At 45.7% G+C, this 13,736-nt stretch overlaps 1 protein-coding gene across 1 annotated transcript in view; it reads right to left on the bottom strand.

Annotated features, from left to right (window-relative positions):
* Positions 1-13,736, bottom strand: part of STARD3 (StAR related lipid transfer domain containing 3) — a 28,758-nt gene that overhangs the window by 13,512 nt on the left and 1,510 nt on the right. Inside the window, exons 2-7 of the mRNA XM_082196884.1 lie at positions 4,700-5,004; positions 2,534-2,611; positions 2,139-2,216; positions 1,968-2,021; positions 1,585-1,702; positions 108-206 (exon numbers count right to left, since the gene is read on the bottom strand). Of these exons, the coding sequence (XP_082053010.1) occupies positions 108-206; positions 1,585-1,702; positions 1,968-2,021; positions 2,139-2,216; positions 2,534-2,611; positions 4,700-4,909 (637 nt within the window). The 5' untranslated portion in view covers positions 4,910-5,004. The remainder of the gene's footprint in view (positions 1-107; positions 207-1,584; positions 1,703-1,967; positions 2,022-2,138; positions 2,217-2,533; positions 2,612-4,699; positions 5,005-13,736) is intronic.

The raw sequence follows: 13,736 nt of genomic DNA, 5'->3' as shown, positions 1-13,736 counted from the left end.
GGTAAAGAGAGGACTGAGTTATTTATTATTATTTTTTACCAGTGCTCAGTTAGAGACAGACTTTCAGAAATACATCATACCCAAGTTTTTGGAAGAAATGTCATTACCTGCAACGGACTCTGGAGGGGAGTAGAACTGGCCGTCTGAAAGCGCCCCTGAATAAAGGCGGGGTCCTCGGGCCACAGCAGCTTGAGCTGCCAGGTACCCTGGAAAGAGATGGGGGTGGAAATCAGCTCATTTATATTGCATTGCATTTATATCCCTGGCTCAACCCGTGTGACCCCCAGATGAGGGAGGAAAAGCTGTCTGAGAAAGGGCAGAACTGTGCTTGAGAAGAGCCAGCAATCCTCTCAGTACTTCTGCCTCCCTTAATAAAGTGAGAACAATAACTTCACCGAGGGCGAACTGGGAATCTAGTTTGATGAGCGGCTCGGAATGAAAGACCAGGGAAGCACAAGCCCTGGAGAAAGAGGCAGAAGTTGGCCTCCTAAGCTTGAATGGAGTGGAGAACACCAGGACTGGGCTGGCCTCCTAACTTGGTGGGTTGAGCTGAAGATCTGCCTGAGCAGGTGTGGGAAGGGGGGAGAGCTAAGCTCAGTGAGAGGAGCACACATGCTGAAGCATTTCACTTCCAGCAACTTCAATTTGCAGATTCTCAACCAAGTACTGAGCTTGCAGAAGGATGTTGGCCTGGCATTTTAAATACATAGGCCTTTGGTGGTTGAGGGAGACCATGAGAGTCATATGGAACAGAATGGATCACCCTCGACATCCTTTCCAACCTCATTGTGGCTGCACAAGTTTCTAGGCCTCATGGTTATGGAAGAATACTAGGAAATAACTTCACTTCATTGACTCACTATACGTTTTAACGCACTGCAAACTCTGAATCACAGGAAGAAAGCCAAAAGGAAACCTAATCAATGTATGCAGATGAACTTGGTGTACTCTGAACTTGGACATTTTGTTGCACAACAACAAGGCAGCGCATTGTCGCTTAACACACTCAGACACCTTCGCACAGATAAGCAGATTTATCACTACCCTTTAGGAGTTGGCCAAGCTGCTTCCCCCTCAACCTTTCAGCTGGAGACAAGACATGTTATCTACATGGAGAATGATGGCCTCTTTGCCTATCATATCTCCAAAGCAATTAAGCATCTAATGCAATAGAGAGCTTTTTCCTCCAAGCAACCCTGAGCGTTTCCCTAATCCAATCGTGGCAAAGTGCTTGCTTAGTTTTGTCATCTTTAAACCCTTTTCTCAACATGCAAAAACAAAACCCCAAAGACACAGAACGGAAGAGTAATCTTTTGCATTATTTTGCTTTTCAATGCTTTCCTCGCATAGGACTAATCTAACATATTAAAAGGCCTTGAGGCATCAGAATGTAGATCCAGCGATACCTACTGTAAATACAGCAACCTGCTTCCATGAACCCTTAAGGTCATCTGCTTTCTGAGTGCTGCCACCCTCACCCCCCTCACAACACATGGGACACGACCCTGGCAGGGCTGTCAAAACCAATTTTACCGGGGTAGGAGATTTATTCCATTCATCCATCCTCACTCAAGACAGACTCACATTGCTCTTCCTCAGCCTCTTGGGGCAAGACTTTAAAATCCAGAAACCATGTTTCCAGCCAGGCAAGGACAAAGGAAATGATGGGCAGCAGATAGCCAAAAGCCCCTTTGTTCAGCAGCTGTTGGTCGGAAAAAAAGGAGATGACATGATTCATATGAAATGATCTCCAGTATTTGTCATGGAACAACTACACCCAAAGCACTTGTAACCATCCATTTGTGCCCCCAAACCAACAAGCAGCCCTGAAGTTTAAAATGTTCCCATTTTTTAAAAAACTGAAATTTTGCACCATCTTCTTTTAAAGGCTTGCAATTTGCACCGAGGTTTTGGAAAGGGACCATGAAGATTTAGAGCAGAACCCATGTTTGCTATCAGCAACTCACGTCCGAAAGGATAACTTTCACAATCAGGAAGGCACTGGACACCAATGTAGTGATCTGGAGGGTGGGGATAAAAGAGAGAAGCCCATGAACAAACAAACAAGCAAGCAAACCACAGCTGCAATTCAATGTTATGTACGTCTCTGAGAGCAAGATAAAAAGTTGACTTCTTACCGCAATGACCCACCAGTGGCGGAGCTTGAGGACAGCATATCCCAGGAGCAGCACCGAAAACCGGAAGAAAGCCAAGAGCTGATAAGAAGGAACACAAGAGGCAAATCATGAGAAGGCCATTGTGAAGGTCTCAAAAACACAGAGAAGTTAAAATCTCTTTTTATGAGTCAATCTCAACTGGCACCAAGACTAGGCAAACTTTCGGGCTTGCATAGGACTCTTATCCAGGTAGGGCCTAACAGACAAGGAGTTCTGTGAAATGCACGGACTACTGAAGCTGCCTGTGTACTGACCTCATGGCTCCTTTGGCATTCCTCTGCACTCAGCCTGCCATGCCCACCCTCAGGTCTCCCCTTGGCTATTACTGCAAGCAACAATTTTGTCAGGATACTTACAAATATGTCAAAAAAGGACGTTTTAAAGTTGTACTCGATGATTTCATACTTCAGACTCTCCTGGATGCTTTTGGTGGCCTGCAGATTGGCAAGATTAAAGTCAAATAAATTAAGACACCACAATGCCAGCCTGGGACTCTTTATTGCAATGCTCCGACCTGTGATCATTTAAAGCCTGCTCTCTGCGAGGATCAGCTGAGCATTTGAGCTCCCACAGAGAGTTCGGTTGTGCAGTTGATCCAACCATGTCTCTACTGCCCCACACCAAATATCACATATGGCATCATGTGTAGGGCAGGTGGGCATGGTTTGGTGAAAGCATCCACACAGGCCAAATTGGGATCCAAGTTAGAGGTTCCTCACCCCTGACTTTTAATATGTTGGTGCCAGGGGAATCATAGCATTGCTTTATATTAATGGGTAGGGTTTTCCTGACGCTTAGTTGAGCCATCTGAAAACATGTGAGGTCAGGAATTTTTCCTGCAAGGTCAGATTGGCTCCCACTTCTGTAGCGTGTAGGTCACTTGCTTGAGTCATCGGTCTTCCTGCCACAAGCTTGCAGCGTGCACTGGTCCAGATTTGTGTGGGTTTCTTTGTGGGCGAGGACAACATTTGGATTTATCCTTCCTTTCAGCCCAACGATTAGAACAGTTCTAAGCAATGACTCACTGCTTATCTCAGGCTTGTTTATCATTTAAATCTGGGACTAACAATTTGCTAACTCAGTTCAGCCTCTGATTTGGTTTACTCCTTCTGAGGCCGAAATGAGCTCACAAAGAACCCCCGGATAATAGGAGGGGGAGGAAGAAGAGTTCACTCTTTTTCTACCTAAAGATGACCAGTAAAACAAGGACTTGCCACAGTGTTAGAAACTCAGATATATAAGCTGATATCGCCAATTGGCACCTTAAACCTGAGTTACAGTCACCACAACGGAATGTCAAGGACATTTTCTTTTTAGTGAAACATTATTATTATTCATTTTATTTCTATCCTGCTTTATATTTAAAAGAAAAATTCTCAAAGCAGTTTATAGAACATCAAATAAAACAAATGCAAGCTTCAAGGAAAATATTTCAGATTCTTCTCTAAGTGACATTTTGCTTTCCTCAAATTTATCTACCTACTTGAACTTATAGAGCTGTCCCATAGCATAAGTACTCCAGGAAGCCAGTGCGGTGTAGTGGTTAGCATGTTGGACTGGGACCTTGGGAGGTCAGGGTTCAAATCCCCACTCAGTCATGAAGCTCACTGAGTGACCTTGAGCCAGTCTCTGCCTCTTAACCTTCCTCACGGAGACATTGTAGGGATTAACTGAAGACAGAGGTGAGCCATGTACTCCTCAGAGGAAAAGGTGTGAAATAAATGCAATGAATAAGCTCTTCTGCTTAAGAAAGCTGGAGAGGCCAGCCAGATTGAGATGTCAGCTGCCAACCTGGAATCTAGAGTTCTCCACGTGGTTCCAGTTGGACCTGCGCCACTTGCAAAAGGCACCCAGCACATGGATAATTTCTAAGAGTGATTTGCAACTGGGTGACGGTTAGATCTCTGGACAGCCAGATCAGCAGCTCCCAACTCCCTCACACACATGCAACACAAAGGTCTGAAAGGAGGGAGGGAGCTTAAGCATGCGCAGGCTTCCCTGTGATCTTGAACCCTGAGTGTTAAGAGCCTGTGAAGACTCCCTCCCTTTAAACGGTTTGCTCTGTACATGGAGATGCCATGCGGAAGGGGCTACCTGGCGCGGCCCAACTTCCTGTTCACTGTGTACAATTCCACCGTGTGCAGAAACATTGAATGGGGCTTCAATCTCATGAGTTGCTCTTGGCCCAAGCAGCATCGCCACCTGAGCAGACTCACCCTGGGAGCTAACAATACCCGACAACGGACAGACTTGTGGGCTGCGATGAAAGCAGCACACTGACAGCTCAAGGCAGAGGCGGTGAAGGGAACCAGCACGGAGGAGTCTGGCACACTGCTTTCTGCCTGCATGGACTCTCAGAGAGAGGCACTCCCTGTTTTTTTGTTTTGTTTTAAACTGAGCCTGACTCACTGCCGTTGCTATATGAACATGTTCAGGGACAACCACTTCTGGGATCCTTGTTTAAGCCAAACCCCGGGGGGAAGCAGGAAACCATATTCACAAAGGCCAGCTCCTCAACTCACGTTCAGTTCAATTATCCAGAGGAGCGAGACGAAGAGAAGATCGAAGGTCACAAAGAGGCAGAAGGTCCGACGCACGTCAGAAATGGCTCGCCTCCTCTCGGGAGAGAAGAAGTGGTGCGGGGAGAGGCCCTGGCTGTGGGAAAGAGAGGATGCAATGGCGGGAAGACTCTGCTCCAGGTCACCGTTCTGCAAGCCCCACAGCTTGCTCATCCTCAGGCAGGAGGGTGAAAGGGTTGGCTCTCGTGTGCAGACGTGTCATCCGTGACTCTGTCAATGGCTCATCTGCAGTGGGGGTTGCAGGGGGGCTGGAGAGAAAGAACAGGGAAGTGAGATCGTCTTGGTATTCTGGCAGCAGAGGGAAAAGGGAAAGAGAATGAGATCAAGATCCTCAGCAGGAAACCAAAATGCAGGTTAATGCTTTGGGTGCACGTAGTGACAGCCAAGAAACTGAGAGTTATTTACACCTCTCAAACATACCATGTTTCTTTTCCTTTTTTTGCTATCTGTTTTTCTGGGTTGAATAAAAAGGAAGCATGAAAACGCTGGTCTACCTCATCCCAGTTTTTGTTCCTTGAAGCCCAGATGGGAGTTGAGGGAACTGGGCCCTCACTCACAATAGCTGCAACTGTTATATCAGATGGCGGTTCAGAGACTTGGAAGGAACCAAAGGTCATCTAATTCAATTTCCCAACCCAAAAGGCAGCAGAGCTGGAAAAAGATTTTGCAATAACTAGACTCCAGCAGCAGCTACTGGCCAAGTACCCCAAAACCCTATCTGCTTCTCTCTAATTTCCAGCATCTTTGGAGAACACCAGCCACCCACCCACCCCACCCGGATCAAAGTATGACAGTCAGATCACAGGTTTTCTAGATATGTCAGAAGATCCCTGTGCTTTGTTTCCCCCAGAGCTGGGTTCCATAAATAAGAAAGTAGGGCCTGCAGACATATGAAAAGTGAAGCATCCAAATAACATTTCACGCACCACGTTTTAAAGATGGAAAAGCAGTTCCCAAGAATGAATATGCACACGCACAATTTCATCTCCCAAGCAGTAGCTTTTGCCAGAGAAATATATGACAGCAGCAACTGAGAAAGGATTAGACCTTCCAACTGTAAACTTCCTGCAAGGAGGAAAAAGCCCAACACAATTTACACATGCAAGCGCCCTTTCGTATGCATGCGTGTGTCAACCCCTGTGCAAATAAGACTCTTAAGCCACTTAGCTTCAACTGAAGGGAGGGAAATGTCACTTCACATAACTGAGTAAGAACTGGGACCTCCACTTTCTGCAGGAGACCCAAGCGTCTCAAACGAAAGAAGAAGTTCAGCCATCTGTGATTCCTGAATAATACACATTGGTGCCTCTACCCATCTCCTCGCTCTGTGCAGAAGTCTGAACACCACTTAAGCAACTGTCATAGGATTGCTCAATAAAATTGCTCATTGCCACCCCCTGCCCAAGTGTATCTCTGGCTGAAAGGCAGAAGAACGAGGGTTTTTCAGAGCAGGTATACAGCATCCATGGAGATGAGAGGTTAAAGGACTGTGGATTTTGGTCACCCAGGTTGGGGGAAGAAAATTCATGACTATTTCGTAGAGCTCCCTCCCAGGTAAGCATCCTTAGGATAGGATTGCAGTCTCCTGAAATATAACTGCCTTATTTTGTACAAGTAACACTGCAACCATACCCAGAACTAGAGAGAGCAAGCTGAAAAACTGTTATACCGCATGCTACCTCAGCACGTGTAGCTTGATTTTTGCCATCTGAGAGGTTTGGGGGGAGAGAAATAAAAGGCTGAAAAGAGAAACCATCGATTTTGTAGTAAACAAAAGAAACCTCATGTCAAATAACATTTTACCCATTCCAAGAGTTAAAACATTCCACAGATCCATTTTTAATGGCTGTTCCAAAATCCTTTTTTTCTGTTGGAAAAACTGAAAAAAGAGAGGCTACCAGAGGATAAGACCTTCACACCCCCTTTGTGAACTCCTAAAGGCACTTATGTGGCCTGTGAGAAATATACTTATGTACAGCATCCCTCTCCTCCAGGAAACTCTAGGTGCTGAACATAGTCTGCCCCCCCTCCCCATTTTTCCCAACACACCCTGTGAGATAGGTTAGGCTGAGAGCCAGCAATTGACCCTGCTCTCCCAGGTCCTAGAGCCACACTCTAACCACTGCACGGCACTACAAAGAGAATGCTGGGCTAGACCGACATTCTTCCGATCCTGCAGGGCAGCTCTTCATACCAGAAGCTCTTGACTCACCCCTTTCTTCTGGAGAGTGCATTAACAGTAGCAGTGTTGTTCCTCCAGCATGTGACTGAATCATTGTCAACTCAGCTGGATTGTTTTGTTTTTCATTCCCCTTGACTCAGTTCAGTCCCTTTTGACATCGACGCTCAGAAGAAAATCCAACTGTTTTAGATTATGCTTTATAGGATTTTTAAAAATAAAATCCAGTTTTAAAACAAGCAAGCAAGCAAGCAAGCAAGCAAGCAAACAAACAAACAAGGTTGCTCTCTGTGGTCTAGAAGAGCGGGCGGGAGACTGGTTTTCAAAGAGGTTGAAAACAGATGAGCACGTTTGCTCTCTAGCCTCTCACCCCACTGCTTGAGGAACACGCCTGTTAAACCCCAGAAGAGCCAAGTTGAAGACCTGAACGGACACAATTTTCTTTGGCAGCATAAACCAACCAACCAAATATATCTGTTAAGCAGAATACATTTCTCTCTCAGGTCTCCACTTTGTTTGTAGGGCAATGCCACTGACAAGGGATCCGAGGGAAGGAGAGTTATCCTGAAGGCTGATTCACTTACACACACATATAAAGTGGCACCTTGGAAGTCGAACAGAATCTGTTCCGGAAGCCTGTTTGACTTCCAAACGTTCAGAAAACAAGGCGTGACTTCCGATTGGCTGCAGGAAGTTCCTGCAGCCAATCGGAACCTGCGTTGGACGTTCAGGTTCCAAAGAACATCTGCAAACCAGAACACTCACTTCTGGGTTTGCAGTGTTCAGGAGCCAAAATGTTCGACTCTAGGAATTTGGGATCCAAGGTATGACTGTATACACAAATAGCAGCAATGCCGAACCTCCTACATTGGAGACACTGGGGCTTGAACTTTCTTGCATCAACTGGAAGACCACACACATGTTTATATGTGACTGCCACAATAGCAACACCCTTTTCTCTCTTTTCCAAGCAGGCCTAATCGCAGGAGCGCCACCTTCCATCTCTTCTTTGCAATCACTTGCTAGGCAGGTGCTAGTTACTCCTATTAGCATAGTTCTGACTGGGCTTGTTCTCTTGTCTCCCACAGAAGGGAGTTGGGGTGGGTGGGTTGAGGGCTGTCAGCACAGCTTCCTGAATGAAGATTGATGAAAGTCATTTTGCTAAGAGGAGCTGCACATCAACTGTAAAGATAGACGCGGTGCTCCGAGCACCGCCTGGCTCATTATCTAGGCTAGAATCTATCTGCCTGCCTGCGGGAAGCATCTGCCTGTGTTCCTGTTTAAACAAGGCAGGTCTGGGTAACAGCCACTCTTTACGTTTCAAACACGGGGGTCACTCATTGCTTCTTCATCCCAGAATCCTAGATGTAGCTTAATAACTGCAGACAATTGAGCCAGTCTGCAACCTCCACCTTCACACTGAATAAAAATGCAGGCTCACACCTTCAACAGCGGATCTATTTTGTTCTGTTTTTGATGTCCTTATCCACACAGCCTCTGCTTTGGGTAACATCCTGCATGATCATGCATACCAGAGAACTCAAAAGTTGCAGCTGGCACACTATTTTGCAACGTTTTGGTTGGACATAATAAAGGCGTTGCCCAACTGTGGACTTGAGGGCTCTGCTTCCCTAGCTTACATATCAGCATGGCTGCCTTTTGTTGTTTTTTCCAGCTGCCCCTAGTTCTGCCAACACTATAGAGGCAACCATTTAAAGCCACTTAAGATAGTACTATGACTGATGCTGCTTGGGAAGGATTTTCTCTCAATTGGCTAAAACCTGGTAAATGTCATCGGTTCTCAAGCCAATCAACATTCATGGAGGGATGTGTAATTCAGACAACCAACATTTCCCCATACAGGGGTCAGCAAACTTTTTCAGCAGGGGACTAGTCCGCTGTCCCTCAGACCTTGTGGGAGGCCAGACTATATTTTGAAAAAAGAAGAACAAATTCCTGTGCCCTGCAAAATAACCCAGAGATGCATTTTAGATAAAAGCACACATTCTACTCATGTAAAAATACCAGGCAGGCGCCACAAATAACCCAGAGATGCATTTTAAATAAAAGGACACAATCTACTCACATAAAAGCATGCTGATTCCCAGACCATCCGTGGGCTAGATTTAGATGGCGATTGGGCCGGATCCGGCCCCCAGGCCTTAGTTTGCCTACCCATGAGCTACACCACAAAGGAACGAAATTACAGTGCAGAATTCAGAGCTGGTAATGGTGATGAGGAGGGAGAATCCAGCAGCTGTAGCAAAGCCCCCGAAAGCACAAGGGCATAAGTGGAGCCCAAGGTTATCTGTCAAGGCAGCCATGAGTCCCTGATCCTGCAACTGAAGGGAAGGCAGCCAGGAAGGCAATCAAACTGTGTTCCAGGTTCAAGGTTCGACCCAAGGATGGAACTGAAGGATAACCAAAGAAACCTCTTGAATATGAATAGGCAGATGCGGATCACATTTTAAAAGCAGATTCCTATTAAAGGTTGTAAAACATAGTTTGATACAGTTTTGCAGCAGACAACTGAATTAACTATGTTAACTATGTTCCAATATGCATATTAGTTCAACAGCAGATCAACTTGAGCTGGAATTTGCAAATATCAAATTAGCCAAGTGTGGGACTGGGGGAAGAGGAGGTTTTGGAGTGGCTTGAGGTCTTCCTTCTAGGAAAAGATATGAGCCATGGTACCTGCACTGGCATGCAGCACAACTGTGGTGCAAAATTTGGATGGTTTACCACACAATTCTACCAATGACTACTCAGAGGAAGCCCTATTGAATTAAATGGGGCTTACTTCCAGGTAAGTGGGGCTATGATTGCAGTCTTCATCATGCATGGGGCATATTGCTGCATGCAACTGTCATGTGGGATGTCACGCCACAATTATCTTGCATAGGTTTGTGTGACTTTTTTCAACATCCCACCCAAAGATGCCCCGAAGGTCCAACTTTTACAAAAGGAGGCTATGCAATTACATTCCTCACTGCACAACGGTCAACTAGCTATCACCTGCAAATCTGAGAAAAACAAGCTTTGGGACAGTTGTGCTACTGAGTCTGGCAGTTTAGTGGTATGCCTCAGGGTTTGCATCTACAAGTCAGCCTTAGTGGATTGGACCTGTTAAGAAATCTTCCCTGAACCCAACATTATTACCTGCTTTCTACTTCCTCCCTGTACTTTTCCATTTCTTCCCCTCAGAGCCATTTGCTAGCAGATCTACTGCTGGTTTGTTTGTTTTTTAATGTTACTCAGTGCCATTGTTACTCAAGTCCTCTCTTTGCTAGTTCCCAACTGTAGTCAAGGTTTGTTCTTTTTTATCAGGTTTTTTTTTTAAATTCATTTGATTCCTCTTCAGCCTACAACGTCAGCATAAAACTCTCAAGTTCCCTTTGGCAACTCTGGAACATTTCCTTCAAAGCTACCAACGCATCACCCAACAAAATAACCATTCCCTTGCTATTTCTGTCCTGCTTTGCCAACTCAGTGAGGTGCTAGAGAACGGAGCATACGTGATTCAACACCATAAAAAACGCACGAGGCAACAATGCAGAAACTAAAAGTTAAATACATAAACCAGCAGAAAATATAAACCCACTAGTATGGCAACTAGGAAGCGGGCAAAAAGTATGATCAAGAACACACATTTAAAACTTTTAAGAAATTGAAAGCCTATTGAACAACAACAAAAAGTCTTCAGCTTGGAATGAAGTGTCATCAGGAAGGTACAGTGGTGCCTCACAAGACAAAAAGAATCCGTTCCGCGAGTCTCTTCGTCTTGCGGTTTTTTCGTCTTGCGAAGCAAGCCCATTAGCGGCTTTGCGGATTAGCGCTATTAGCGGCTTAGCGGATCAGCTGATAAGCGGTTTAGCGGATTAGCGGATCAGCTGATAAGTGGCTTAGCGGATCAGCTGATAAGCGGCTTAGTGGCTTGGGGAAAAGGGGGGGGGAGGAAAAAACCCCCGCAGGAACTCGCAAGACATTTTCGTCTTGCGAAGCAAGCCCATAGGAAATTCGTTTTGCGAAGCACCTCCAAAACGGAAAACCCTTTCGTTTAGCGGGTTTTCCGTCTTGCGAGGCATTCGTCTTGCGGGGCACCACTGTAGTCAAATCAATCTTCTGGGGCAGGGCATTCAGCAACAAAGAAGGTCCTATCACATCCTCCTGCTAAACAAGCCACAGATGTACAACAAGGCCTCTCCCTTAACCTTAGAAAACAGCCATGTGAATATGGCAAGAAGCAGTTGGCAGCCTTCTTCAAGCTAGGTGCTGGATTCCTACTCTGGTCAGCCAGCAAGGGAAGGCTAGCCTAGAGGAGAGGTTTTCAACCTTTTGGAGTCCACGGCTCCCTTGACCAACTCCATTCTTTCTGCGGCACCCTGTGGTGCTCAGGAGCCCAGCTATGTCACCCCTTGCCTGCAGAGCTTGCAGCCTCTCACCCTTTTTTGAACACCCTCCCTTGTGGAGTGTTCCCTCAGTGTCTTCTCCTCAAGGCAGAGCTGCGAGAGGGCATCAGAGGAGGGAGGGAAAGAAAGAAGTTATAATTATATATAACCATGGCACACTGGTTGAAAACCACTGGCCTAGAGGAGTCTCGGCATCTTGGTTCTTTGCCATTTAGGGCCTGTGCAGCGTAATGTTTTGCATGTATACTCAGCAGTTCCATGGGACTCCCTTCCTGGTTAGGTACAGGATTTCGGCTTTAAAAGATAAATAACCAGTGATCCAAACTGAACCGAGAAGCAAATGAGAAACCAGCGTGGATGGTACAGCAAATGACTCATATGCTCTCAATAATTGGTCGAGGGCCAACTTCAGCCAGCAACAGGAGCATTTTTTGGGTAAATAACCTTTTTATTTATTTTGAAGGAAAAAGACTATGAAAACATTTCCAATTTACATACACAGGGTATAACACGACATGAGCATTCTCAGACTAGGCTGGATTTTCATTAAGAACACTGACCTGTTCAAGCTGCAAGGAGACAGCAAGCCTGGACACTTCCTGCAATCCCCATCCTCAGAGGCCACTATCCCAACCCAGGCTCTCCTCAGACCCCACCTCCACCCATCATTTGCCCCTTCCTCCATCTCATCACCAGCTCCTCACCTACTTAGCTACTTCTGTAGTTTTCCTCTCCACACAGTTTAACCAATTTAATATCAACACTTCTCTTATTGTTCCCATGGGGTTCACAATGCACAATGAGGCTGATTATCCAAATCTTAATCAGTGGGATTCGGCTAGTAGAATTCCCTTCCCTGGTATCTGTTTTCAACACCCCACCTTTCAACCAAAGGGACTTCAAGGAACATGTACAAATAGTAGAAGTTTGTAAATCCAAGCATGAGCCACAATCCTTGCTCCCATAAAAAGGGGCTCACCCCTTCCCCCTAGATTTATGCTTCTTCAAACATATAGGCCAAAACATCTCTTGACATCACCTCATCATTTCCTACTTCCACTCCTAAAAGCTGGAAACCTAATGGGGTTCAGATCTTTTTAAAAAATAAGATCTTAAACTTCTTTGCCTAATTCATCTCAAATCCATTTAGCTTCAATATATATTTATAATTATTACACCTTTCTGACTCAGTTGCTCTCTCCCAGTGGATGAGACAAAAATGATGCTTAGAGAGGGGGAACAAGCTGGGAAACAGGCATGGCGGTAATTTAGGGTAGGCAAGAAAAACACAGATTGACTTTGTCAGAAATAGCATCCCTGCCCCCACACTTCTGACTCCTTTTTTAGATTTACCTTGTTCTGCTAGGAAGAAGGCGAAGTCTTTGAAACCTGACCTCTCCTACACAAGGAAGCAGCACTCGCCCCACACAGGCATGCTATCACGTAAGTTAGTGTGTCATACTGGGACCTGGGAGACCAGGGTTCAAATCTTCACTGAGCCATAAAACTCACTGGGTGATCTTGGGCCAGTCATCAATTCTCAGCCTAACCTACCTCACAGGGCTGTGAGGATAATATGAAGGGATGGAGACCTCTTTGGAGGAAAGATACATTTAATAATGTAGCATGTTGGTTGAGACACTAAGCCAGGGGTCAGCGAACCTTTTCAGCAGTCCCTCAGACCTTGTGGGGGACCAGACTATATTTTGAAGGGGAAAAAAGAGAATGGATTCCTATGCCCCACAAATAACCCAGAGATGCATTTTAAACAAAAGGACACATTCCACTCATGTAAAAACATGCTGATTCACAGACTGTCCACGAGCCAGATTTAGAAGGCGATTGGGCCGGATCCGGCCCCTGGGCCTTAGTTTGCCTATCCATGCACTAAGCAATGATCTAGGAAGCCTCTCACCCCCCTCAGCAGAATCTCAACTCTGCCACAAACTAACTTAAATGATCCAAGGCAATCTATTACAGTGGTACCTTGGGTTAAGTACTTAATTTGTTCCGGAGGTCTGTACTTAACCTGAAACTGTTCTTAACCTGAAGCACCACTTTAGCTAATGGGGCCTGCCGCTGCTGCTGCGCCTCCGGAGCACGATTTCTGTTCTCAACCTGAAGCAAAGTTCTTAACCTGAAGCACTATTTCTGGGTTAGCGGACTCTGTAACCTGAAGTGTATGTAACCCGAGGTACCACTGTATTCTTAGCCTGAGCTCCCATTTACAATATAGTGGTAACAATATTGATCTACCTTACTGAGTTCTTATGGCAGATGCCACTTGTGCTACTTGCTTTACATCTGCTAATTCCCTGACACGGGCCAAGCCATTTTTGCATGCTTTGATTGTTACTCATCAGATGATCTCTGGGGTCATTTCTGTCTC

Source organism: Podarcis vaucheri, assembly GCF_965113315.1.
Source record: "Podarcis vaucheri genome assembly, chromosome: 13".
Lineage (NCBI taxonomy): Eukaryota > Metazoa > Chordata > Lepidosauria > Squamata > Lacertidae > Podarcis > Podarcis vaucheri.
Note: the sequence above shows the minus strand (reverse complement) of the source record. Positions and strands in the feature narration are given on the sequence as shown.